Source organism: Uloborus diversus, chromosome 4, assembly GCF_026930045.1.
Source record: "Uloborus diversus isolate 005 chromosome 4, Udiv.v.3.1, whole genome shotgun sequence".
Classification (NCBI taxonomy): Eukaryota; Metazoa; Arthropoda; class Arachnida; order Araneae; family Uloboridae; genus Uloborus; species Uloborus diversus.
In genome coordinates this window covers 19377854-19403436 of record NC_072734.1, presented here as the reverse complement: position 1 = coordinate 19403436, position 25583 = coordinate 19377854, and the positions used below count along the sequence as shown (strand labels likewise).

Here is a 25583-nt window from a genome sequence, read left to right as displayed (position 1 = left end):
TTGCCTACAGATGAAAACAAATAATTTATTTCCCGAGAGAACAAAAGCTTAAAATAGAGGAATTTATATGAACAATGTAAGAAAGATTTTAAAAATTAAATAAATAGAGAGCCAATGGAAAAAAGTGAAGTGAAGTGAATAAATTTTAAAATTGTTTCAGCAAATTTGATAATATATGAATATGCTTCATAATTTTAATTTAGAAACATTATAGCTTGTAGTTTACTGTGCATTTAATTTAATGGTTAACTATCTGTGCAGATAGACAGTCTTATTGCAAACACTTTGCAATTAAATACACTATAAAATCATTAAATTTCCCGCTTTACGCTTTGTGACGTCATATTATAATGGCTGACTACTAGATTGTTCCACAAAGCTGGCCGACCATGGAGAACTTTATATTTTCTGTAATTTATGCTATTAGAATACCTTTAAGTAACATTATTCAACTTCTAAAGTTATTTTGAACTCTAGCAAAAAATTAAAAAGGTGAGTAACTGCTTAATATTTGTGTATAAGTAGGCCTAACTATTATGCCTAAACACAAGATCGTTATTCCTATACATTATATTAGATTTCAAATTTATAAATTTTTTTTACTAAAATAGCCTTACTCTTTCTTCTGAATAAGAAATTAGAACATTTCATTTTGCTCAAATGTGATCATGCCGCTTTTTTACGTAAATTTGTGTGATAATTATCCTTTGTTCACTACTACCGACGCCATAATTATGTGTGCTATTGATCTATACATCTGCCTGCACTGTTAACGATCAATTTTAGCCATCCATTTTCGTTTATTATGGTTTTTTTAATGAATAGCCTAGCAAATGGTTGAACAAAAAAACGACATACCAGAAAATTATGTACTACAAATATTAGCAGATATTAATAAAGAAATCAATATAAAAACCGACAAAGACGGATGTACGTGAGAGATGCGTTACGAAATTTGATTTCGCCATGCTTGCTAAAATTCGTCAGTTCCATATCTTTCGGTCTAGTTTTCGACTAGACATATTTTCTACCATTTATATAACAGTTTAAACCTCAATACCTTGAATCTCTTGAGAAGAGAAAGTAAACAGGAAAAAAAAAAAAAATGGATTTATCAAGGTTTTGAAAAAATAGCATTTAGTAACGCCCGCAATTACATGCATATACGTTATGTATATTTATTGATGTCCAATACGACCACTTTGCCTTTCGAAAAACAAGTTATTCTTCGTTTTACTAGATTAGAAATTTATTTCTATTACTGTTTCAATATAACATGATCAAGTATTCGATATTTTTAATGGTTATTAGAAATCGATAAACTGGATTGTCTACTGATGTTTGACTGTATTACGAAATTGATTTCAGTTACAATTTTTTAATCTCTAAAGTTAAAACACAATTAGGTTGTCAGTATTTTTTGCTTTTCGTATTCATATTGTCTATACTTTTGTAACTGGAGGTATTTGAATGGTATTTTAAACCTGTTGTTAATTTTACAGTATAAGACCCCGAATCCAGAATGTTAAGATTCTCAACCTTTCCGAATTTCGGATTCTGATTTTAACTAGTATGTTGTGGCCATCAAGAAACTTTCTTCTATATATATATTTTTTCTGATCCCTCCCCATGCTTGACGAGGAAGCAATATTCCCAACAAAAACAAAATTACACATGCAAAAACTTGACGACCATCCCAATGTCTGAATTATTGCAAAAGCAAAGCAAAGAGTGAAAATTGAAAGTTATTTTACAAGCCTTGCTTGAATTAATTACAAATATTTTATTTGTTAACAAACTTAAGATGGCAACAGTTAAAAATTTTAAATCATTGAGATAATATTTCCGATCATTTCCATACAATTAAAATCACGAGAAATACGCAGATGACAATCTATTACGATTTATCTTTCTTATTGTTGCATTAATAAAGCTATTTTTATTCGCAAAAAAAAAAAATCAACACCTCTTGGAGCGATTGGAGTCAAAATTGAACCAAAGCCTGTTTACTCAAAATGGAAAAAAAGAACAGGTGATTGCGCTACCCCCTTTTTAGCTGTTGACACAAAAATAAAATCAGTTCTTATACCCACTAAGGGCTACTTGCCGATAAATTTTTCTTTCATTCCGTTCATTATTTCTTGAGATACAGCAGTCACAATTGACGACAAAAAACATTCTATAGCTCAACCCCCGTTTGAGTTATTGACACTAAAATTGAATCAGCACCTGTTCCTGTTAATGGCAACATATGGACCAAATTTTGTTTGATTCTGCCAGTTACTTCCTGAGGAATAGCAAGCATGCGTTACTCAAAAAACGTCCCATTGCTCCACCCCCCTTGGAGGAATTCGTGCCAAAAACCAATGGGCACAAGTTCACATAGGGGCACAAATGTGTACCAAATTTCGTTCGATTTCATGCGGTAGTTTTTGCTGTAGAGCTGCCACAAAAAACTGGTCACAGGGTCATTCCACGTCAAATCAACCACAACTAGTATAGTCAGACCACGTTCTGTAAAAATTAACAAAGTAATCTTTCGGTCGAAATTGGCTTTACTCAGAGCTTTGATCCAGGAAACTAGGAAACATTTATCGTTTATTGAACGTGAACTTTATGATTTACATCTTTCGGTTTCTAATTCCATTCCCAACTTTGACATTATTGACAGAAATTCTTGGTCTAGAACCCTTCGTTCCTCTGATAAACATCAAATTGTTTTGAAAAAGAAATTAACTGTGCTTTGTAAATCTTCTCATGTCGTTCCTCTTGATAATTTACCTGTTGTTAATAAGAATGTTGTTGTTAATCTTTCTAGCGTTCCATTAAGTAACTCTCAAATTGAGGCTCTAAAATGTAATGATAATTTTGCTGTGAGTGTTAATCCTTCTTTTTCAAAGCTTATTGCTCCTGTTGAGAAAGCTTTTAAATTTAGTGCCTTAACTTCCTCTCAAAAAGATTCTATTCGGCATCTTATAGCTTCTAATATTGACTTTAACTCGAAAATTTCTAAACTTGTATTTGCTAATACTGTTAGCCGTTCTGTTAAAGACTTAGTTTCGAATTCTGATCTGGTTATTACCAAAGCTGACAAGGGTGGCCAAATTGTTGTTCTTGACAAATCATCTTATGTTGATAAAACTAATGATTTGATTTCTTCTGGGCCATATGCTGAAATTTCTAAAGATCCTAGTGATAAAGAGTTAAAAACTATTGCATCTGCTGTCAAGTCTGTTAAGTCTATTCCTTCAAATGTTAAACGCTCTGTTGTTCCATCTATTGCTAATTGTGCTAGATTTTATGCTTTACCTAAGGTGCATAAAGCTGGTATTCCTTTCAGGCCGATTGTTTCCAATATTGGTACGGCTTCGTACAAACTTGCAAAATATTTAGTCTCTGTGTTTTCTCCCCTTAGGAGTCACAATTTATTTACTGTTAAAAATTCTGTTGAGTTTGTTAAAAAAATTCATAGTTTCGTTCCAAATAATTCTTTTATGGCTTCTTTTGATGTTAACTCTTTATTTACAAACGTTCCCGTCGAGGGTTCATTGTTATGCCTTCGTAGAAGACTTTCTGAATTTCATTTCACCAATACGGAAATTGAGGATTTAATTTTCCTTACTCGTACTTGTCTTAAGCAATGTTCTTTTGTTTTTAATGGGAATTTTTATATTATGTTAGATGGTCTGGCTATGGGTAACCCACTTAGCCCCATTCTTAGTGATATTTACATGCATTATTTTGAGGTTAAGCTGTTCCAAAAACTGCAGTTCCAATTTTATGTTCGGTATGTTGATGATTGTTTTGTTCTAATGAACCAGAATCAGTTTGAGAGTGATGAGGTTTTATCTATTTTAAACTCCATTGATCCTCATATTCAGTTTTCTTGTGAGAAAGAACAGAATAATTGCATTTCATTTCTTGATGTACTTGTTTCTCGTACTGAAATTGGTTTTGAAACTACTGTTTATCGCAAACCTTTTGCTGTCTCTTTACCTCCTCATAGACTATCGTCTCATCCTCCAAATCAAAAATATTCTGCTTTCAATTCTTTTGTTTATCGCGCAATTAATATTTGTTCTTCGTCGGAACTTCTTAAAGTGGAACTTAATTATCTTAAAGCTGTGGCAATTGATAGAGACTATCCGCCAACTTTGATTGATTCCATTTATAAAAAACTTTCAAATAAATCCCAAACTAATGTTCTTAACCGAACCTTCATCAGAAAGAATTTGGTTGTTTTGCCATTCTTTCCATCTGTAAGCTATCAGGTTGCTAAGATTCTTAAATGTTTCCAATTCCAGGTGGTGTTCTCTCCTATTAATAAACTTTCATTCTCTTCTCTTAAAGATCCTATTCACCCTCTTAATTGTTGTGGAATTTATAGAATTAATTGTAGTTGTAAACTTGCCTATATTGGACAGACTCGGCGTGCTTTAAAAATTCGCTTGAAAGAGCATCAAAATTATGTGAAAAAACAACAATTAAATAAGTCTAGTATTGCTCAACATTGCTGGGATTCGAATCACTCTTTTGATTTTAACTCTTATCAGATTATCCAAAAATGCCCCAATTCATCAGATCTTGACTTTTGGGAATCCTTTCATATTTTGAGGAACAGTTCTAACTTAGTTAACGATCTTAGTGCAGTTCCATATTTTTCTAACATTTGGCTCCCATATCTTTAATACTGTCCTTTCCCCATCCCCATCCCCTCTTTTTTTTTTTTTTTTCCCCACTCATTTTTATCTATCTTCCTTTGTTTATTTTTACCTTTTTGTCTTGATTGACACCCCCCCCCTCCCAATTTTCTTCTATTTATCTTTATTTTTCCTTTTTTCGAATATTTTTTGTTTCTGTTTATTTTATTTCATGGTTTTCCATTCTGCTTTTCCTTTCTTGCGGTTCACGGTTACTGACAATTTCTTTTCCTTTTGTTGAAGCTTCGGCTTAATCCTTGTCCAATTGAATTCTTTCTTTCTGGGTTGTACCTAAGAGAAAGCTCCTAGCCTTTGCTTGCATTCCTATTGGTTCCTGATCGGTGTATAACTTTGTCATTGGTGTTTGGCTAATCCGCTGTTTTTATCTTTTAAGCTGCATGCTTATCTGCTCTTGGCTTTTGTCGGATGTCTTTTCATCCATAAGCTCATTATTTTTTGCATTGAAAAAGGCGTTCCCTGTAACGCCGAAACACGTGTCTGCTGCAATTTACAAATTTGTGCTTCTACTTACGTTGTTTGGTCTGACTTTACTATTCAGCACAAAGGTATTTATTTATCTCACAACTAGTATGTTGTGGCCATCATGAAACTTTCTTCTATATTTTTCTTTTTTTTTCTGATCCCTCCCCATGCTTGACGAGGAAGCAATATTCCCAACAAAAACAAAATTACACATGCAAAAACTTGATGACCATCCCAATGTCTGAATTATTGCAAAAGCAAAGCAAAGAGCGAAGATTGAAAGTTAGTTTAAAAGCCTTGCTTGAATTAATTACAAATATTTTATTAGTTAACAAACATAAGATGGAAACAGTTAAAAATTTTAAATCATTGAGATAATATTTCCGATCATTTCCGTACAATTAAAATGATCATTTCCATACAATTAAAATCACGAGAAATATGCAGATGACAATCTATTACAATTTATCTTTCTTATTGTTGCATTAATAAAGCTATTTTTATTCATTAAAAAAAAAATCAACACCTCTTGGAGCGATTGGCGTCAAAATGGAACCAAAGCCTGTTTACATATGGATTCACATATATTCCAAATTTCAACCAGAACGTAGCATTTCTTCTTGAGATAGGGCACTCACAATGGAAAAAAAGAACGGCGATTGCGCTACCCCCCTTTTTAGCTGTTGACACCAAAATAAAATCAGCTCTTTTACCCCTTAAGGGCTACTTGCCGATAAATTTTTCTTTCATTCCGTTCATTATTTCTTGAGATATAGCAGTCACAATGGACGACAAAAAACGTTCTATAGCTCAACCCCCGTTTGAGTTATTGACACCAAAATTGAATCAGCACCTGTTCCTGTTAATGGCAACATATGGACCAAATTTTGTTTGATTCCGCCAGTTACTTCCTGAGGAATAGCAAGCACGCGTAACTCAAAAAACGTCCTATTGCTCCACCCCCCTTGGAGGAATTCACGCCAAAAACCAATGGGCACAAGTTCACATAGGGGCACATATGTGTACCAAATTTCGTTCGATTTCATGCGGTAGTTTTTACTGTGGAGCGGCCACAAAAAACTTGTCACACACATACACACACACAGACAGACAGACATTTTCCAAAAATAGTCGAAATGGACTCAGCACACCTCAAAACGTTCGCATCCGTCGAAATTCGAAAATTTGCACGAATCCAATACTTTCTTCTATATATTCAGGGGTCTGTCCAGGATTTTTCACAGGGTCCGTGTTTTGTGAAAAATAAAATAATTTTGTGAAAAGTGAATTATTTTTGTGAAAAATAAAATAATTTCGCAAAAAAAAAAAAAAAAAATTTGTTAAATCGAAATTTTAGAATTTAGAGCAGGCACAAACTACATCATTTAAACTTAAAGTAGAGAGTTTTCCTCTGCTATGTTGAGAATATCATTCTGGGGGTGTTTTTCTACTATTTAGCAGGGGGGGGGGCGGCATCGCTAACTCAAGTAGCAATATTTATCTACCATTCTACATTATGTTAAATTACACTAGAAATATTTCTGTACAGCATTTAAAATAATTGTAACAAAAAATAATAATAATAATAAATAAAATTCAGACGAGGGGCTTCAGCATTTAGTTTTTTGACCCAGGACACTCTTAAAACTGCACAGAATTTCGCTTAAAACTTATAAATTCCGTGATTTAACAAAAATAAAAATAGATTTTATTTGTTTACTTCTTAACAAAGCGTACTAAACATCAAAAATTCAAAAAATCGGAATCCCATAGCGGATGCAAAGAGCTCGCAATTCTCAAAGTGAAGGCATCAAAGGTATAAAAACGGCTTGTAAAAGAAATATTTTTGATAAAATTATTTTTAAATTGCATTTTAGAGTCCTATGATAAACATATCATTAATATCTGTGGACACAGCTAAAGCAAAAATAAAATTAAACCATTGATTCAGCATTTTAATTTTTGAGTCATAAAAGAAAATGGAATTTTGCTTTAAAAACTTGAAGTGCGTGTTCTAACAAAAATAGACTTTTCATTTATTTGCATCCTAATAAAACGAAGTTAGCTTGAAAAATGAACAAAATATGATTCTTATATCGGATGTTAAAAGATTGTATTTTTAAAAATGTAGACATCTAAAGAAAAAAAAAGGCAAGTAAAACAGTTTGTTTAAAGTTAATCATCCTTGTTAGCATCGAAAAATCAAACCCATTTAATTTTCTCCCAAAATAACAGTTGAACATCGCACTGCACCATAGAAACGCAAATATTGACAAGCTGGTAAAATGATGAGAATATTTTCTAATCAAGTCATTATAAAGGTTTAACGCCAGATGCTAAATGGCGCCAGACGCTAAATGGCGATAATTTTAAAGTTGGTAACCCCATCTGAAGGGATCACATTTTTTTCCCCACCCTTACTATCCCTTTGCAGTTCTAAGTTCATTTCGCTGATATATATTATTATTGTTTATTAAATCATCAGTGGGGGAGAAAAGTGCTTACCAAACGCCTTTTCAGAAAAGTTTACAACAACACCGCTGCTAATTAGCTGTGATAAAACAAACAAAATTATTTGAAACCAAACTTATTTCAAGCTGTTAATTTCTTTCAAAGAAGCAAACAACAAGCATTATATTTATTTGGCAGTAGCAATTTATCGCTTGCAGGAGCATCACAAGAGTGCCCATTTTTTTTTCTTTGCAAAATTAGCAGATTTTGTATAAGCTGATCCCTCTAATTTGACTTTAAGAAAGGTTCCAAAAATTATCAGTTTAATATGCGTTACTTTGCTTTCAGATTTGCTCCTTCAAAAAACAATTTGTGAAAGATCCGATCTTGTTTATCAGAATTTTGTGAAGGGTCCGTTTTGGTTGATCGGGATTTTGTGAAAGGTCCGTTTTGTTTGATAGGGATTTTGTGAAAGGTCCGTTTTGGTTGATCGGATTTTTGTGAAGGGTCCGGTTAACGGACCCAAATATCCTCTGGCCAGACCCCTGATATTAGATATAGAAGAAAGTAAAAATGGGCTTTTAACACCCACCGTCTCGGAATTTGATCAAACTTGGTATACTTCATTCCTTTATGGTTACAAGCAACCCTCTAATTTTTTTTCTTTCAGTATCAATGCGTTTTGATTTTATAACCTTTTGAAATTTGGCGATTTTACATTTTATGTCATTTTCGAGACACTCAAACTGAGATGATGTTGTTTATGAAAAAAAAATTATTTCTTGATAACTAATGCTATAATCTTTTTGAAAATTTTTACACAAAATAGAAAGACTTTGAACATGTTGATAAAAAATATCTTTAAAATCTTAGTTTGCACAAATTTTTTTAAAAAAATTAGAAAATTGAAAATTTTGAAATTTTTTTTTTCAAAAAAAGGTGTTGGCAAAAATCAGAATTTCAACAAGAGGGTCAGTTTTAAAAATCATGATTTTTTTAAAAAATGATCATGAATATGTACTCTAACTTATCCAATGAAAAACATTAGGGGACTTTTAGGGATTCTGCCCCCCCCCCCCCCCCCCCGTCCTCCCACATTCTGGAAAAAAAGCGTAAAATATCATACAATCTCTTCCATATTCTTAAAAACAGAATTGTCAACAGTTATGATAAAAATTGAAATACTCAGTGTGTTGAATATGGAACTGAAATATTAAAAAAAAATAATTTTCTATTTTATTTGAAATAGTTTTAAATATATCAAATCAACCACAAAAATGGGATTTTAACACCTACCATCTCGGATTTTGATGAAACTTGGTATACTTCCTTATTTTGTGGTTAAAAGCAACCCTTTCGTCTCTTTTGTTTCAATCTCAATGTATTTTAAATGTGTAGACTTCTGAAATTTTTCGATTTTGCATTTTTTTGTCACTTTCAAAGACACTTAACTAAGCTGTTGTTAATGGGAAAAAATGTTTCTCAGCAACTAATGATATTATCTTTTTGAAAATTTTCATTAAAAATGTTAAGACTTTGAATATTTTTATAAAAAATATTATAATAATCCTAATTTGTACTAAAAAATTTTAAAAAATCAGAAAGTTAAACATTTTGATTTTTTTTTGGTCAAAAAAAACCATTGTCAAAATTTTGAATTTTTATCATCAGGGTCAGTTTAAAAATCATGATTTAAAGAAAAAATGTTCATGAGTATGTGCCCTAACTTTTCCTATGAAAAAAGTTACAGGTCTTTTAAGGATTCTGTCCCCTCCCCCCTAGAAACAACGAAAGCATCATAGAGAAAAACTCTTCCATGTCTTTGAAACAAGAGTTCCCTGCAATTATTTAAAAAATTTAAATATAAAGTGTGTTAAAAATTAAACTCAAACATATTAATTTAATATTAAAGTTTTTTTTTACTTGAAATAGTTAAAAATTGTTTAAAATATAGACATTCTGAAAATAAGATATCATGAAATTCGAAAGTTGCAGACAACAATATCTGCATACGGATTACTGCATTTTAGTCCAGACAACTTGAAACAAAAGTAAAGTCTTAACACCAATTCATAATCATGCAGTTTCTAGTATTTTGAGGATCCCTCCCCCCCCCCCTTATGTTTGAGAAAAATTGCTATCGTGGAACTGTTTTTCCATTATAGTTTTACTGTTGAACAACAACAAATTCATCCTTTTAACTTCTTGAAATTACATTTAACACCCCTTAAAAATCAATGGCCTGATTGTTTAGTAATAATATGTTCTAAATAAAGTAAATTACCTTTCCCCCTCCCCTCATAGCAAATGAAGAAATAAAGTTATATTCATGCACCTCTCGTATTCAATGGATTTTGATATTTTTTTAATGACAATTGAAAAACATTATTTGCATGGATTTTTTTTTTTTGTCCTGATCCCCCCCCCCCCCAGCTTAATGACGTAACTCGCAATTTTTCCTCAACTTACTGGGGTTCTAAAATTTTAATTCCTAAAAATTTTCTGTCTGTATCACTTATACTTAAACATTCACATTATGAAAATTAATTCCAGTGAATGAATTTTCTATTCTTTTTGTTTTTTTTCTTTGAAAAAACATAATAAAATCAATAATAGATGTGAATATCTTGTGAGGAATAAATACATAATTGTTGAAAAGAGATAAAAGCTTCTTGTTAGTCAGGTCTGCTAAAGATAACAAGTCCTGCTCACACTTGTTTAGAAAACTAGTAATGGTGCCTTCTTTGTCTACACGCCTCCCATGAGGTACATTTTATCCTACCCTATCAGAATTGCACTAACAGCACATAGTGGTTGCTGACTCCCCTGGATAAAAGATAGAATTCTCTAAAACAGCTTTTCTAAAATTTTGAGAAAAGGTCAATATATAAAAGAATGAATTGAACTAGAAAAGCAATTGGATGTTGACCTATAGGGATTCTAGCAAAATGTGTGTCAAGTTAGAAAGGTTTTCGGCCATTAAAGTTAGCATTAGGCCAACCCTAAGGAAAATAAATGTTGAGTTACCTGGATTATCAGTGTGTCCAATTACTGAAGTTTCACTGTATTTAAACTGGAATATATATAAGGTTTATAATCATTTATGCAAAATAAAAAGTGGCTTAAAAGAACATACTGCCCTTGATAAAACTAATGCAGCAGTTGAAAGAGGCATCAAGAAAAGGAAAGGGTCTTTTAAATAAAAAGTAGTTAACAATCTCACAGTCATAATATAAGCAACTAACTATAAATGTAAACCATACAGCTTGCTGATCAGCTGTCATCTAATACCAGCTGTTCCTTTATGGCAGCTAGTAAAGCAACCATAAAGTTAGGGAGGTGACAGGCAAATATATTAAAAAGAAAACAAAACATATAAAAAAATTACTAGTGAAGTGTAAAATAAAAATACCTGTCATTTGTACAATTGCCAGGTTATTAGGATCCATTTATGATCATAGAAACACTCAAGATAACAAAACACACTTTTAGGGTCAAATGAGATTGTTGCAAAGCCTTAATTGTAAACATTTTGGCCAATGGCAACCATTTTAAACTCATACCCAATAAATTGCTATGTTAAACCAAAACTTTTCTGGGTTATTCCATTGGATCAGAGATAAACATCAGTTTCAGTTCGATATTGCATTAGATTAATGAAACAAGTTAAAAGCTCTGAGCTGGTATTTATAGGATTTTTAATACTTTGGATAAATTTCTTAATTATAAATCAGAATTAGATGAAAAGTTTTAATTTCTATGTTTCCCTAAGTTTCACAATAATTTTTAGTATGCATAAACTATTGTAGGAAAATTTCGAATTTCGCGATATCTTATTTCTATTGTTTATTATTAATTAATTTAATTATTTTCAATTCAGAAAAAAAAAAACCTTGAGTATTTAAATGTTTACTTTTAAGTTCAAACACCAATGTATTTCAATATTTAAATTTTCTTTAATGAAATTATTAACTTAGTTTGTAATATTGCGATCAACTTTTTTTCATTTATCAAAATAGGGGGCAGGGGGGCAGAATCACTCAAAGTCCCCTAAAGATTTTCATTTTATATGTTAGCACACATGTTAATGATCATTAAAAAATATATATAAATTATTTTAATTTAGACCCTCATGCCAAAATTTTAAAATTTTGACTATCATTTTTTTGTTGAAAAAATTTTAAATTTTTCAGTTTGTTAATTTTTTTAAATTGCTGAATACAAATTTAGAATTTTGACATATTTTTTTCTGAAATACTTGAAATCTTGATATATAATTAAAAAAATTTCAAAATTTTTTTATCTTTAGTTATTGAGAAATAATTTTTTTTGCAAACAGCTGCTGTTCATTCTCATAGAACTGTAAATGACAACTAACGCAAAATCGCAAAACTTTGAAGGGTCAAAAAATAAAAACTATTTTTAATACAGAAGAAAAACTTTAGGAGGTTACTTAGGACTATGAAAAGAAGAAGTACACAAAGTTTCATTGACATCTGAGATGGTGGGTGTTGGGGTGTGGTTGAACTGATATGGAATGACCCCACACACAGACGTGACATACACACACACACAGACATTTTCCAAAAATAGTCGAAATGGACTCAGCACACCTCAAAACATTCGAATCCTTCGAAATTCGAAAATTTGCACGAATCCAATACTTTCTTCTATATATTAGATATAGAAGAAAATAAAAATAGTGAAAACTCTCCTGTTCTTAAATTTTGATTTCTTACACTAAAGGAATCGTTTTGATTATTGTAGATTTTAAAAATGATGCACATTAAAAAATCTCAAACACAACTTTTATTCAACAGAAACTCTGTAGAATAAAAGAGATAAACATTAGAGATATAAGATTAAAAAGTAAAGGGTGTATATTAAAAAAATATGTATACATTCATTTAGTTTTTCCGCTCTGAAAGTATAGAGTAGACATTTGTCTAGATTAATCAACCACCTTACACTTGTAAAATTGACAACTTGGATTAACATTTACTTCTTAAATTTTATCCTATTCTAAATTATTTCCCCTCGAAGCATGTAGTGACAAAAACCAGTTTTGAAGCTTTTATACTTTCTTCATTTCTAAGTTAGGAATGCATCAATCCAAAACTAGAGAAGGTCCTCTTGATGTTGAACTACTTGGGCTTTCGTGAAATACACCGCCAGCTCAGTCGTTAAAAGCCGAGGACTGCAGTTTCGTGCTTATTAGCGCTCATCCGGCATAGGAAAGTGACTGAGCTGGAGATGGAAAACCTCTTAAGAAAGCCAAGAGTACCAAACAAACTGGTAGCTAATACAGAATTAGCACTGACCAGACGAGTGACCGAAGCAGTGGTTCGGTTCAACTCGAATTTTGAAGGCAAGGCAGGTATATTCAGTAAGTTACTGCCCTATAGCCAGTGCTAAGGCAGAAATATGTGAAATACACAGCCAGGTCAGTCGTTTCCAGCCGAGGACTGCAGTTTCGTGCTTATTAGCACTGTTCAGCCCGGCATAGGAAAGTGACTAAGCTGGAGATGAGAAACCTCTTAAGGAAGCAAAGAGTGCCAAACAAACTGGTAGCTAATACAGAATTAGCACTGACCAGACGAGTGACCGAAGCAATGGTTCGGTTCAAATCGAATTTTGAAGGCAAGGCAGGTATATTCAGTAAGTTACCGCCCTATAGCCAGGGCTAAGGCAGAAATACGTGAAATACGCCGCCAGCTCAGTCGTTTCCAGCCAAGGACTGCAGTTTCGTGCTTATTAGCACTCATCAGCCCGGCATAGGAAAGTGACTGAGCTGGAGATGGAAAACCTCTTAAGGAAGCCAAGAGTGCAAACACTTCTACAGTTTTTTTTAAACGCATTTTGACGTTTTTGTCAGGTTTTCGACTACTTTTTGACATATCACGTCAAAAACCCAACACTGTTTCACTAATGTTTGCGCTGAATCTTAAATAATTAAAAACTGAGCATATGCATGTATGTCCAAGCTACTTCTCCCGAACGCCAATGAGCAGAAGCTGACCATCGAGCCAGGTATCGGTAGATTCTTAATTTTCCCGTCTTTATGTTTGGCTATTTAACATAATCCTCCGATAATAATAGAGAGTGTCATAATTAATTAAAAACTATTAATTATGACACTTGGATTTCGACATAAAATCCATATTTTTCAAAGGCTTTCCTCCATTCAAATTATTATTTAGTTAATCTCAACTTTCCGTAACAATGCTTTTTAACCGCCGAAAAAAAGGAGGAGGTTCTCAAGTCGACATGTATATATATATTTTTTAAATCTATGACCACCCATGTCTTTTTACAAAATACTCCGATTTTGGTTATTCTTTTTTTATTGGAAAGGGTCACCCGAAGTTGGTCCCATATAAATTAGAAAAAAAAAGATTCCTACCCTAAGGGTGGGAAAAGGAGGGTGATTTGTTTACTCAAAGATTTTTTATTTTTGTTATATATGACCACCCATAACTTTTACAGAATAGTCTGATTTTGATAACTTTCTTTTTTTATTGGAAAGGGTATACCCGGAAGTTGATCCCATATAAATTTAAAAAAGAAATTCCTACCCTATTTTTGTTTTTTCACTCCCGTTATTTTATACTGAGTTGGGTATATTACAAAAAAAAAAATCATCATGAATGAGCTTCAGACCTGTCTGTCTCTCGTGTGTACTGCCGTCTGCAGGTAAACAGCAGTATCTGCAGAAATAAGTTTTCAAGATATTTGAAGAAATGTGTGTTGGATTCAATACTAACGCTGTGTTCGTACGCTTCTTCAAAACTCCTCCAATACTCCTTCATTCAGGAAATTTTTTGGAAGAGCCCTTCAAACTCCTTCATTTTAGTTCTAACTCCTTCAAAACTCCTTCTTTTTTAGTTCAAGGCTACATAATTTTCCTCTACAGTAACATAAAATACTTCAATCGACAACTTAACATCGTCACGAGGGAAAAGGTATAAGGATGATTTTGGTGTAGTAATTTCGTATATTTATATTTTTCATAAAGATGTGATTTACAAATTGAGCAAGGTGGGCAAGGTTACAAAAGGTGAAAATATTATTAGAAGACTAAGACATTTCATTAGTGAAGTAAAACATGCTTAAATGGTGCTTGGCTATTTTTTCAAGTTGTATGATTATTGCTTTTCCCTCACCAAACTCTCAGCAGCAAAAGTCAGTTTGTTTAATTTTTTTAAATATTTAAAGATACATAAAAAAAGTACTACATTAAGTGATTGTGTTAAAAAAAAATTAAGTAAATCGTAGTGATGTACGATATTGTAAAAAGGGTCATCAACATGCACAAGTGATGTTAAGCCTTGAGGTGGAGACTGATTCAAGAAATTGTGACAAGGGGAAGGGAGAGGTTGACAAAAAGTAACTTCACTTAGTTATTATAATAATGTGACATGTGACAAGAGGAGTAGTAAGGTGAAGTGTGACACTTTGTGACAAAGGGGAAGGAAGTCAAATATGTTGGAAACACAAAGTAACATCACTTAAGGTTAGCCCATTAGTACTCCTTCAAAATCTCATTTTACTTCTGAAATTGAGTACGAACCCTGTAACGCAAGGAAAATGTTGGAATTATACGTTTTTTTACAGCGGAAACCAAATAAGCAAGCTTGTACAATAGACCACAAAATGTAAAAAACGAAAAATGAAAAAATTACAGTTACTGCCCTTTATCTTCCCACGGTAGTGTAGACCTCTCAATCTCTGGTATTTGTGATTAGGGTTAGTTTTTAGTGCCATTGGTTTAAAAAATTTTATATCTGCATTTCTATGAAAAATAGGGTGATGGTGACATACTATTTTTGAAATACATTTACAAATAAAAAAATAGAACCAACTAATTGCAGCTGGAAATTGCTCTAAAAAGTCGAAATAATTTCATTCTTTGAACAGCATCTATGAAACTTCATAATTTTTGAAGTTGGCCCAAAAATAGTAGGTAAAATCATACTCAAACATGATTCAATAACAAATGTAAATTTTAGTGGACCCAGGTTCTTCTATAGAATTCGCATACATTTTTAAAACATATTTGTGTATCAATATAAATGTTTTGTTCAACTTTGACAAGTTTTCATGAAAAATGTAGTAAATGAAAAAATGGTTAACATCATTTTCCCCATCATTTTTTTGCCAACTTCAAAAATTATGTTTAAAAAGTAGTATAAATGCTGTTCATAGAATGAAATAATTTTGACTTTTTAGAGCAATTTCCAGCTGCAGTTTTTGAAATCGGTTTATTTTTTTATTTAGAGATTTTTATTAAAATTTGTAGCGTGAAGAAAATCATTGAGAAAAAATATGTTTCCATTTTTTTCTTGAATATGAACTAATAAAATTTTGACTTATGTTTTGAGGCTTTTCCTGAAATTGAGGAATTTAAAATGTTTCCTTTTTGGTTATTTTTATGCAAATTTTACCGTTTTTTTTTTTTTGGTTCAAGCGTGATTGATGAACACGCGTCACTTGACATGACTTTTATTTTCGAGGTTGACCGTGCAAAGCCGGGCGACGCATCTAGTTTCTATTAATTTTTGGTCAATTAGAAGGAAAGTATAAAACCAAAGTCTGAGATAATTTTCATCGGCGTTGATCAGCAGATATTGCTTTTTATTATTATATAATGTGCTGATCGATAGGTACAATAAATAAATCATAATTTTACTGCAAATAGTTTTGAACTTGTTCAATAGGTTTTGTATTGCTTACTTATGAGAAGAACAAAATACTTGTTGCAAACCGAGAGCAGATAGTAGAAGATTGCTACACAATTATAGCCTAAATCTAGTGCTTAATTTAAACAATGATTTAATCAATGTTTCTTTTTTTTTTATGATTTAAACTGCAATATAAATCATTGACACCCTACTTAGACTTTAATGATCATTACTGATTTATTTCACATTTAATGTCTAGGTTACTTTGAAGTAAATGTAGGTGTGGTTTTTTTTTTTGGGGGTAGTTTTTCCTTAATTTTTTTTATAAATAATATGTCATTTTGCAAATATTTTGACACAAAATTCCTGGTGGTAGGATTCGCTGGGAACTACTGAAATTCTCTCCTTTGAAATTGCTTGGACAGAAATACATAAAACTTGTTAGGAGAATCTCCCCTCCAAAGGCTAAAATTAAAAATTGAATAATGGCTCCTGTATATTTTTATATGTGTGTGACAAAAAAATTTAATAAAAAGAATGCAACATAAATGCTCTGCTCCATTGACGTCAAGTGCAATAAGTTGAAATTGTCAGAATTGTTTTTACAATGTTTATTTAATGTCAAATATTTCTTGTAACTTTTTTTTTCTTCTTTCAAAGGTAATTTTCAATCCGTTATTTCTTTGTGGCAAGAGGTGAGCAAATACTTATTTATTGTGATATTAGTTAATTAGTATCCTTTTTGATATTCAACAGACGAGAGACGAACCGAAGGTATAAAATATAATAAATTGTAATCTTTTCTGCATTATCCCCATTTAATTTTAATCTTAAGTTCATGCTTCTATGCACTGTACTTTTTTTTCAAGCTCTTCTAGCTGTTCTTTCCTGTAGATCAGGAATTCTCAACTACTGGCTTGCAGAAAATGTTTGCCAATCCTATCTGTTTGCATTAAAAATGTTCGTTAATAGCTATATAAATTTTTAAAAATATTATTTAGCATTAATGCACAATTTTATGATCTAGAATCTTGTCTTCCGAGGTTGGCAGCACTAAGTTGTGCTCATGTAGTTGTCACTTGTATTTATTTATTTTTTTGGAACAGCTATATTTTTAAAAAAAATTCGTAATTTTCTGTGAGTTTTCTGAAAGGAGTTGCCTCTATGAAAAAATATTGCTTCTTCGTACATAATTTTACTATTTTAGTTGGTAAATGATAATAAGCATGTAACATCCTTTTTTTGTAGCAGTTCTTTGACACAAAGGAAGTTTTTTATAAAAAGTAAAACTCTAATCCAATTCTCTATCTCAAATTTTGATCCGGTCCGTAGTCCAAGAAAGTTCGAGAAACAAATAAAAACACTTCATAAATCAATCTGGTTTATTTAATGCATTACCTTAACTGGAAACAGAAAAAATGTAAATGAATTTGATGCTGCATTAATAATTGAACTGATTAATTGTCGGGACCAAGGATAAAGCTTACTGATAAACATGCTATAGCTGCCAACTCTCCTGAATGGTTGGACAACTCTGGAATTTAGATGCCATCATCCCAACTCTAATTAAGTAAATATCTCCCGAATTTTCATCAAAACAATGACCCTCCCCCCCCCCCTCCCCAAATAAATTTTTAGTGATTATAATTTTGAGAAAATTCCCTATGATAAAACAATTGCGATGAGAAAAAGGAAACCTGACGAAGTAATTTTATATGCTTGATAGTTTTGGGAACATTTTTATTTTATATGCAGTGAAACGTAACTCATTTTTTGTGAAACTGCTAAACCTTTATCTGCTCTAAGGAATGTTCATTATCACTTGTAAGAGAAAAGAGACTTATGCTGCTTTTAAAACACTTTTTTTCAAGTTGTATTTTTTTCTACTTCAAAAAGTGAATCTCAACATATCGGAATTTCCTGTCCAATACAGCTTTAGTTTAAGAAATCCCTACTTATATTCAAAAATCCTTTTTACCCTCAAGCTTTTGTTGTTAAATTTGTTCAAAAGTCTTCCCAATTTTAATTTAACAACGTTGGCAGCAATCTTGCATAATATAGACGATCGCGCAAACAGTGTTCACAGAAAAATTTTGGCTCTGCAGAAATTTTTTTAAAACTACTGACATTAATTTAAAAAAAAAGAAGGAATTAAAAAAAAAGAACTTTATTTCTGTTTTTTCTGAATCTTGTGCTAAATTAATCTAAAAAATAAGGATCTCTTCTTGAAATTGTGATGGTCATAGTACGCTAATTACTTAAAGAGAAAAGTTGCAAATGGAGACTGCTGCTACTATGACTGTATGGTTTTTGATTTTACCCAGCCTGAATTGTGTTAGAGGAGAATTCAAACTATGTAAAATTAACAACTTTACATTACAGACTACGGATTGATCCCTGATGGTGAAGATCATGGGCAAAAAATAATGGTTGAGGCCGTTTTCTTCAGTTGGTGAAAAGTAAGCGTAAACTACAGTAAAACCCCTCCAAACGGACACCCCTCTTATGCGGGCAATTTTTAATTCCCAGATTCCAAGGCAAATAACATTATTAATCCCCTGTCCTGCGGACACTCCTCTATTGCAACTTCCGTTAGGGTTTGCATTAGAGGGGTTTTACTGTGTATGTTATTGCAAAAAAAAAAGGTTTTAAAGTTTTTTTTTGCCTTTTTTATATTTTAATATGAATTAAGGGTGAATTAGGATAAATAATTATTTTCAGAAAAGTTTCCAGTTAGGTTTGTCGCTCTGGTTGGCAGAGTTATGCCATGCTATCCCGCAATAAACTATAAACTGAGTGTGTTTCATAAAAAACTTTTGTTGCTCATGGACTCTGAGTTTCTTTTAGATAAGTATAGTGCTAATTTGTTGTTGTGCAATATTTTTAAGTGTATTTATGAAAAAATATTGCATTAAAAATTATTAAGAAGACGTGTAATAATATGTTGGGAATGGATAAAATTCATGGCCGGGTCAGAATTCGGCCGAGGAAGATTTCCTGCTGCCTGCAGTCGATAATAAATAAATAATCTAGTGTGGTATTTGCTCTTCTCTTGATAAAATTATTATTAGAAATATTACAGTAAACATTTTTAACATTAAAAAAAAGTTTTAATATTCAATAATAGTATTTTTGAGACATTGTATATGAGTTGTATTTTATTGCCTTTTTTCATTTGAAACATTTCAGCATGCAGCTTCTGATTTGTATCAAAGCTCTTGTTTTGCATTTTTACCTCACTTAGTGAATAAATTTAAAGGTTTTAAATTTAAAGAAGGAAATAAGCGGCTACTTACAATTGAAGTTAACAATTTAGTGCATGCATGTTTTTTTGAATTTTTAATTTGCTGCATCGTTCTAGTTCGTTGTGAGCTTATTGATAAAAAAAAAAATAAATAAATAAATTCTTAGCTTTTTTAATATTTTGTTTTAAAGAATGCATGATGGGCATGTAGTAGTTTTAATGCAATTCAGTGCTGATGCTATATAAACAAGTTTTGTTCTGTTTTACTCTTTGTTTATTTTATGCATGATTTATTTTTAAATGAAATTTTATGTTATTGCTTTTGTCCAAATTTAATGATTGACCACCCTGACATAGGGGTACTTATGTACCATCACGTGGAAAACCCTGTTTTAGAACAATTCTCCTCCCCAATGGCAGGAGTTGAGTCTTGGAACATTTTGGCCTCAGAGGATTTCGCATGTAAGTTTGAATCTACTACCTCAAGCATTTGCTTGTCTTGGCAAAAAGAAAAGAAATATTTTTAAAAATATTAATTATTTTGAAGCACAGATCAGTAATATCCTACTTGGAGTATGATAGATAATTTTGGTGATCCAATAACTCATGCCTGCAAAATTGAAACATTTTGAAAAACACAAAATAAGTTTTCGCTGATTTTTATGTTATTAGTCGGCTGATTTCGAAAATAATCTCTTTTTTTTATTGCATTGGAATTTTTTATAAAATTAATTTCTATTTTTGCTGAAATCCTCCATCAAAATAAGTTCTCTTGAACAATTTTGCAAGGATATTTTTTGCAAGTGTTTTTTTTTTTCTATTTAAATATATGTAAAATAATCTTTTCTTGGTAATACATATTGAGTTATTGTTGAGCACTCAAAAATTTTGATTATTTTAAATAGATGAAAAACAGTTTCCAGATTTCCCGATTTGCTTCTGGTCAAGAGACAAAATAAAAGTTCCCTTGAGTCTGAACACAGTAATGTATGGTAGAGTTTTTGGTTGAAAATTATCAGCATACTGCTTTAGTTTGTTTTTGTTACGATGTAATATACATAAAATGGACGATTAACCAAGAGGAGCAAATAGTGTGCAAGAAAATTTGAGTGAAATTTTTTAATAGTAAAAAACAAATTGAAACAAAACAAAAAGTTTCTGCTTGTGTTAGTAATCTTTTTTCTTTCTTCTTTTATGTTTTACGTCAGGTTTATCTCTTAACATTGAACATTAGTCAGTGAGCATGATCTTGTACGATCTTCATTGATATTTCTGCTTTATATCTTTGATGTCTTGGTAGAACCTTTAACCCTGTTTATTTTCACTGACTGAGCCTAAATGTTCTGGAAAAAAGTCCACTTGGAAATGAAGATAATCTAATTTGACAATCATGGAGCTAACCAGCTCTTTGAAATTTGTCCAATATACTCATTACGACTCCTTTAAAGTCGAAACCTTTGAAGTGGCACAAAAATTTACTGAAAGCAACCCATTTTTCTTTCTTGCCTTGCTAGTCTCAAATTTTTCATCCTTCATGCACTTGTGGATTTTCGTACTAACAAAGATCCATTTTTCGAATGTGGTTAAACCTGGAAATTCTTTGCACAGGTATTTGAAATTATTGCCATCTTTTGATGACACACTGTTTTCATTACACTTAATTTTATCTCTAGAGGATTGTAGCAATCTCTTTTTGGTTCAACTTAGCTGTTCTGAATAATATTTTATGCCTGGTTCAAGATTTTCTCCTTTTGGCCATTCTTTTTCGACCAAATGTTAAACCTAATTGCAGTTCTACTGCTCACAAATGAAAGATGGGTAAGAATCATGGAGATAACTTTTATCACTGCAAATGGTCCAACTGTAGTCAGCATATTTTATTCTATTTACAGGTTTTCATTCCGGTCTTTTAAATGTGTGGATGCGTACTGGCTTCCATAATGAAGAAGGACAACTTTAATGCTCTTTTTTTGATGATTCTATTATAAACAGCCCCCAATGGTCATTATTATTAATATTAAATCAATCAACATTAGAGCTGATATTGAGTTTGTTCATCAATGAATGGGAATTGGAACAATCAACACGACAGTTCTTCTCATTTTTGAAGTACTTAGCAAAGTTCTCTCAATTCCTGTATCATTAAAAAAAAAGTTCCTTTGGTTAATAAATTTATTTCTTCAATCTTAAGTCTTTGGCTGCTTTTGAAAGGTCCCATTGTACAGAAAAGGAGGGGAAAAATTAAAGTTGAAAAAATATTTTGATGAAAATCCACATGAAACTAAGTTTTTCAAGAAAACCCGACGCAGGATTTAAGCTGGGTTCAAAAGTTCTTTAGCATAAAAGCTAAAATTGATGGAAAAATGTTAGCAAAATGCTAAAATGTTACACATTCCCATATATTTATATATGCCTCAGTGTGTTTCATCTCCAGTTGAAAATAAAGTTCATATTTCATTTGTGACATCCTTGAAGAAATAAGTACAACAGCAATTTTTTTAAAACATAAAATAAAAAAAAACATGATTGGTGTTTAGAACGTTGCAGTCCCCTCCTCCTAATAAAGCAGTTTTTGGGGGGACATAATGCTGGATAAGACTAATAGTTATTGAACTTAATTGTAGTTTAAACATCTTAGCTAAGATTTAAAAAAGATTAAGTTCATTATCGCCATGCACGCTTCCTCTCTAGGATCATACATTTCTTCTTTATTTAAAAAAACTAATTTATTTTTTATTTGAGCAAAAAAGCAAAAATACATTGCTTTATTTTCGCAATTCAGATAGTGTTTTCGCATTATGCGAAAAATGCGACCGTAGCAGAAACCCTGACCCGACGTGATAGAATTTCTTCGCTATTTTTCCTGAAATCAGCATAAAAGAATACATAAAGTTCAGCTATAACTTTTCTTGTATGTTTTTCATCGCAGAACTGAGTAGTTTATTACGTTGAAGTTTAATTTAAACATTAAGATTATTTAATACAATTCAGAACATAAGAAACTTATCTTGGACTTTCATTTTATATAATAATGTCAATTCAGTATTATATCTTTTTTATTGAAAAAACTGAAATCATTTGCTTTTTATGCAAAATTTAGTTTTTGTGCTTCATTTATGTTTTATGCTTTCTGTGTACATTTGCATGTTATGCACAAGGTGATCTAATGTGATACATCACTTATTTTCATGACCACTATCACTTAATTCTGTCACATTTATTTGTTAATTATAAGATTTATGCACATACATTTATTAGTAAGGCCCCCCCTTCCCCCGTTGAACAATATTATAATAAAATTAACATGTGCATATAGTGTGTATTTATATGAATTTAAAACTTAAGCTATGAATTGTGTGTCTCATCAAAACCATGAACAGTTTTTTGTTTTTTGTCATGCCCGTTTTAAGTGAATTATTTGTGTTCATTATTTGAAGTTTTTAGCAGTCAAAAAATGTTTTCACTTGGTTTTTAATTTTAAAGACTTCAGGCCAGAAAAAATGTGGGGCTGTTAATGAACCCTTCACAAAATTATTTTCATGACCACTATCACTTAATTCTGTCACATTTATTTGTTAATTATAAGATTTATGCACATACATTTATTATGTATGTGCATAATAAATGTACAAAAAATGTTTTCACTTGGTTTTTAATTTTAAAGACTTCAGGCCAGAAAAAATGTGGGGCTGTTAATGAACCCTTCACAAAATTCTTATCAACCAAAACGGAGCCTTCACAGAATTCCGATCAATTGAAACAGACAATTTACAAATTATTCGTTTAAAAGCAACTCTGAACTCAAAATAACGCCGATTTTATTTTTATGCGATAGTTTTTGGAATCCTTTTCGAAGATAAAGTATGGAAATCGGCTTAAACAAGAATCTGCTAATTTTGCTAAAAACTTCCGCAATCTTCTTTAGTGCTTGCACTAGCGATAAATCACTAATGCTGCCAAATTGTGTGTGTTTTTTTTTTTTTTTAAAGAAACTAAGTCTTTTTTTTTTACAATTTTGCTTTTTTGTTTTATCATAGTTGAATCAAAATGGATAGCAGCAATGTTGTTGTTTTAGATTTCTCTAAAAAGTCAATCTCCTGCAGCTTGGAAACTGATATTTTCGATTTTTCTTGGGATCACGATATAACAAAAAATAGAAATATAACAGCACAATCAGGGAATTGAAAGAACTGCAAAGGCATATCTAGGGATGAGAGGAGAGTGTGCTTGCTTCAAATAAGGTTACCAGTTTTAGAATTATCGCCGTTTAGGGCCTGGCCTTTTTAACAACATGTTTTAATGTTATTTTGGGAGAAAATTATATGGCTTTTGAATTTTTGATGCTAGCAGGGGAGATTTTGTTCTGGTTATATTCCAGAATTTTCGTATTTTTCTGGGTGTTAATACTGGTGGTCCGGCATTGTTATGCTTTTATCTCCACAACACCAAATTTTGATTTCCTTACTCTAAATTTTTGACAAATATGTGTCTGATTGTTAATAGGGTTACCATTTACACGTGTTAAAATGAGTGTAAAATTATTTTACAGTAATAAATTCTTTTATTTGCTGTTTTTATACTTATGTTGCTTTCATTTTGAAAAATTGATTTCTCCATTATAAGAATCAAATTCAACTCCTTTTTTATGATTACTATGCTTTGTTAGCAGGCAAATAAATGATTTTTCTTTTAGTTTTTATTAAAATCATGGCTCAAGATTTTTAAGTAAAATCCTGCATTCTTTATCAGGGTCAAAAAGTTTGACACCTCAGCGAGCAAAAGTTGCGTAGTGAGCTAGTTAGCACTCACAAAAAATTTCTTGGATATTAAAATATATCTAGCTGGCCCTATTTGATATTGAAAAACCGAAAAAAAAGGAGAAAAATGATTTTTTTGTCAAATTTTTTTCAAAATAAATTCCAAATATTTTGCTGGAATGCTACGAAAATGGAATATAATGAGCCAGTTCGAGCTTATAAAATGTTTTATTGATTTTAATGAGGATTTAACAGCACCTTTTTAACATAAAAAATTTTTAAAAAATGAAAAAACATAGGATTTCTTTAAAAATTGATATAAAAATTATTTTTCAAAATTCATTCATAGATTAATTAAATAGCACTATTTATCATAGTAATTATTATCACGCAATAGAGTCGTACATTTTCTAGAATTACATATAGAGATAATAAAATTTTGGAAAAAAATCTCAATTTGATTTATAATCCCTAATGCATAATGAGTTTTATTTTTTCCTATAATATTGTCCCTATCGAATGATGTAAGTTCTTTCCTAGCTTGAAGTTTGGCATGAATATATACATCTCGTGCAGTTTTACCTCAAACTCTTATTGTAGCTTCAGTCATTAGTTTCACACAACGTTATGCAGCAAGCATGTGACAAGAACATTTCTTGTAACAAGTGGCTCGATTACAATACAGTTTACCCAATCAACTAAATCAACATAATCTACGGCTTCTGAAAGTGAGTTGAGGATGCTAAAAACCATCCAAGCTCTTAGTCTTCTTATTTCTAGAATTGAGAATGTGCCTAATTGTTAATTCTCGAATGTATGTTCCAGAGTCAAACACCATTGTCAACATAGCTGTTTGGGATGAGCGAAATATGCATTATTTCAGAAAACTTTGAAAATTATATGCTTAACGTTGCCTGTGGAAACTGCCTTACAAGAGAAATCATTTTCCAAAAATGTTGGGCGCCATTCTGGCAGTTTGGTTTTATTTATATTTCTAACCACATTGGAGCTAGCATTACATACTTTACAAGCAGTGTAAAATTTTCTGATGGACTTTGAGTGCCTATATACAAGATACAAGCGTAACAAATGGTTTGCAGATGTCGGCCATCATGCATAACCGAGTTTGCCTGAGCTGTCACCACAGTCATCCACGCTAGAGGATCAACTACACCATTTACGGCAAGACAGATTCGATACAAATACTGTTGTTTAGTACTTAAAATTTTTATATCTTCCATATCCAAAGCCAGAAGATTACAGTCAA

At 31.5% G+C, this 25583-nt stretch overlaps 1 protein-coding gene across 4 annotated transcripts in view; it reads left to right on the top strand.

The window, feature by feature from the left end:
- Positions 1-354: 354 nt before the first annotated feature.
- Positions 355-25583, top strand: part of LOC129219632 (zinc finger protein 629-like) — a 39930-nt gene continuing 14701 nt past the window's right edge. Inside the window, exons 1-3 of one of the 4 annotated variants that reach the window (XM_054853891.1) lie at positions 360-492; positions 16976-17010; positions 19917-20021. In XM_054853891.1, coding sequence (XP_054709866.1) covers positions 19925-20021 — 97 coding nt within the window. In that variant the 5' untranslated portion in view covers positions 360-492; positions 16976-17010; positions 19917-19924. Of the gene's footprint in view, positions 493-16975; positions 17090-19903; positions 20022-25583 lie in introns of those variants that run through there. The other 3 variants (XM_054853892.1, XM_054853890.1, XM_054853893.1) reach the window with 3 other exon arrangements.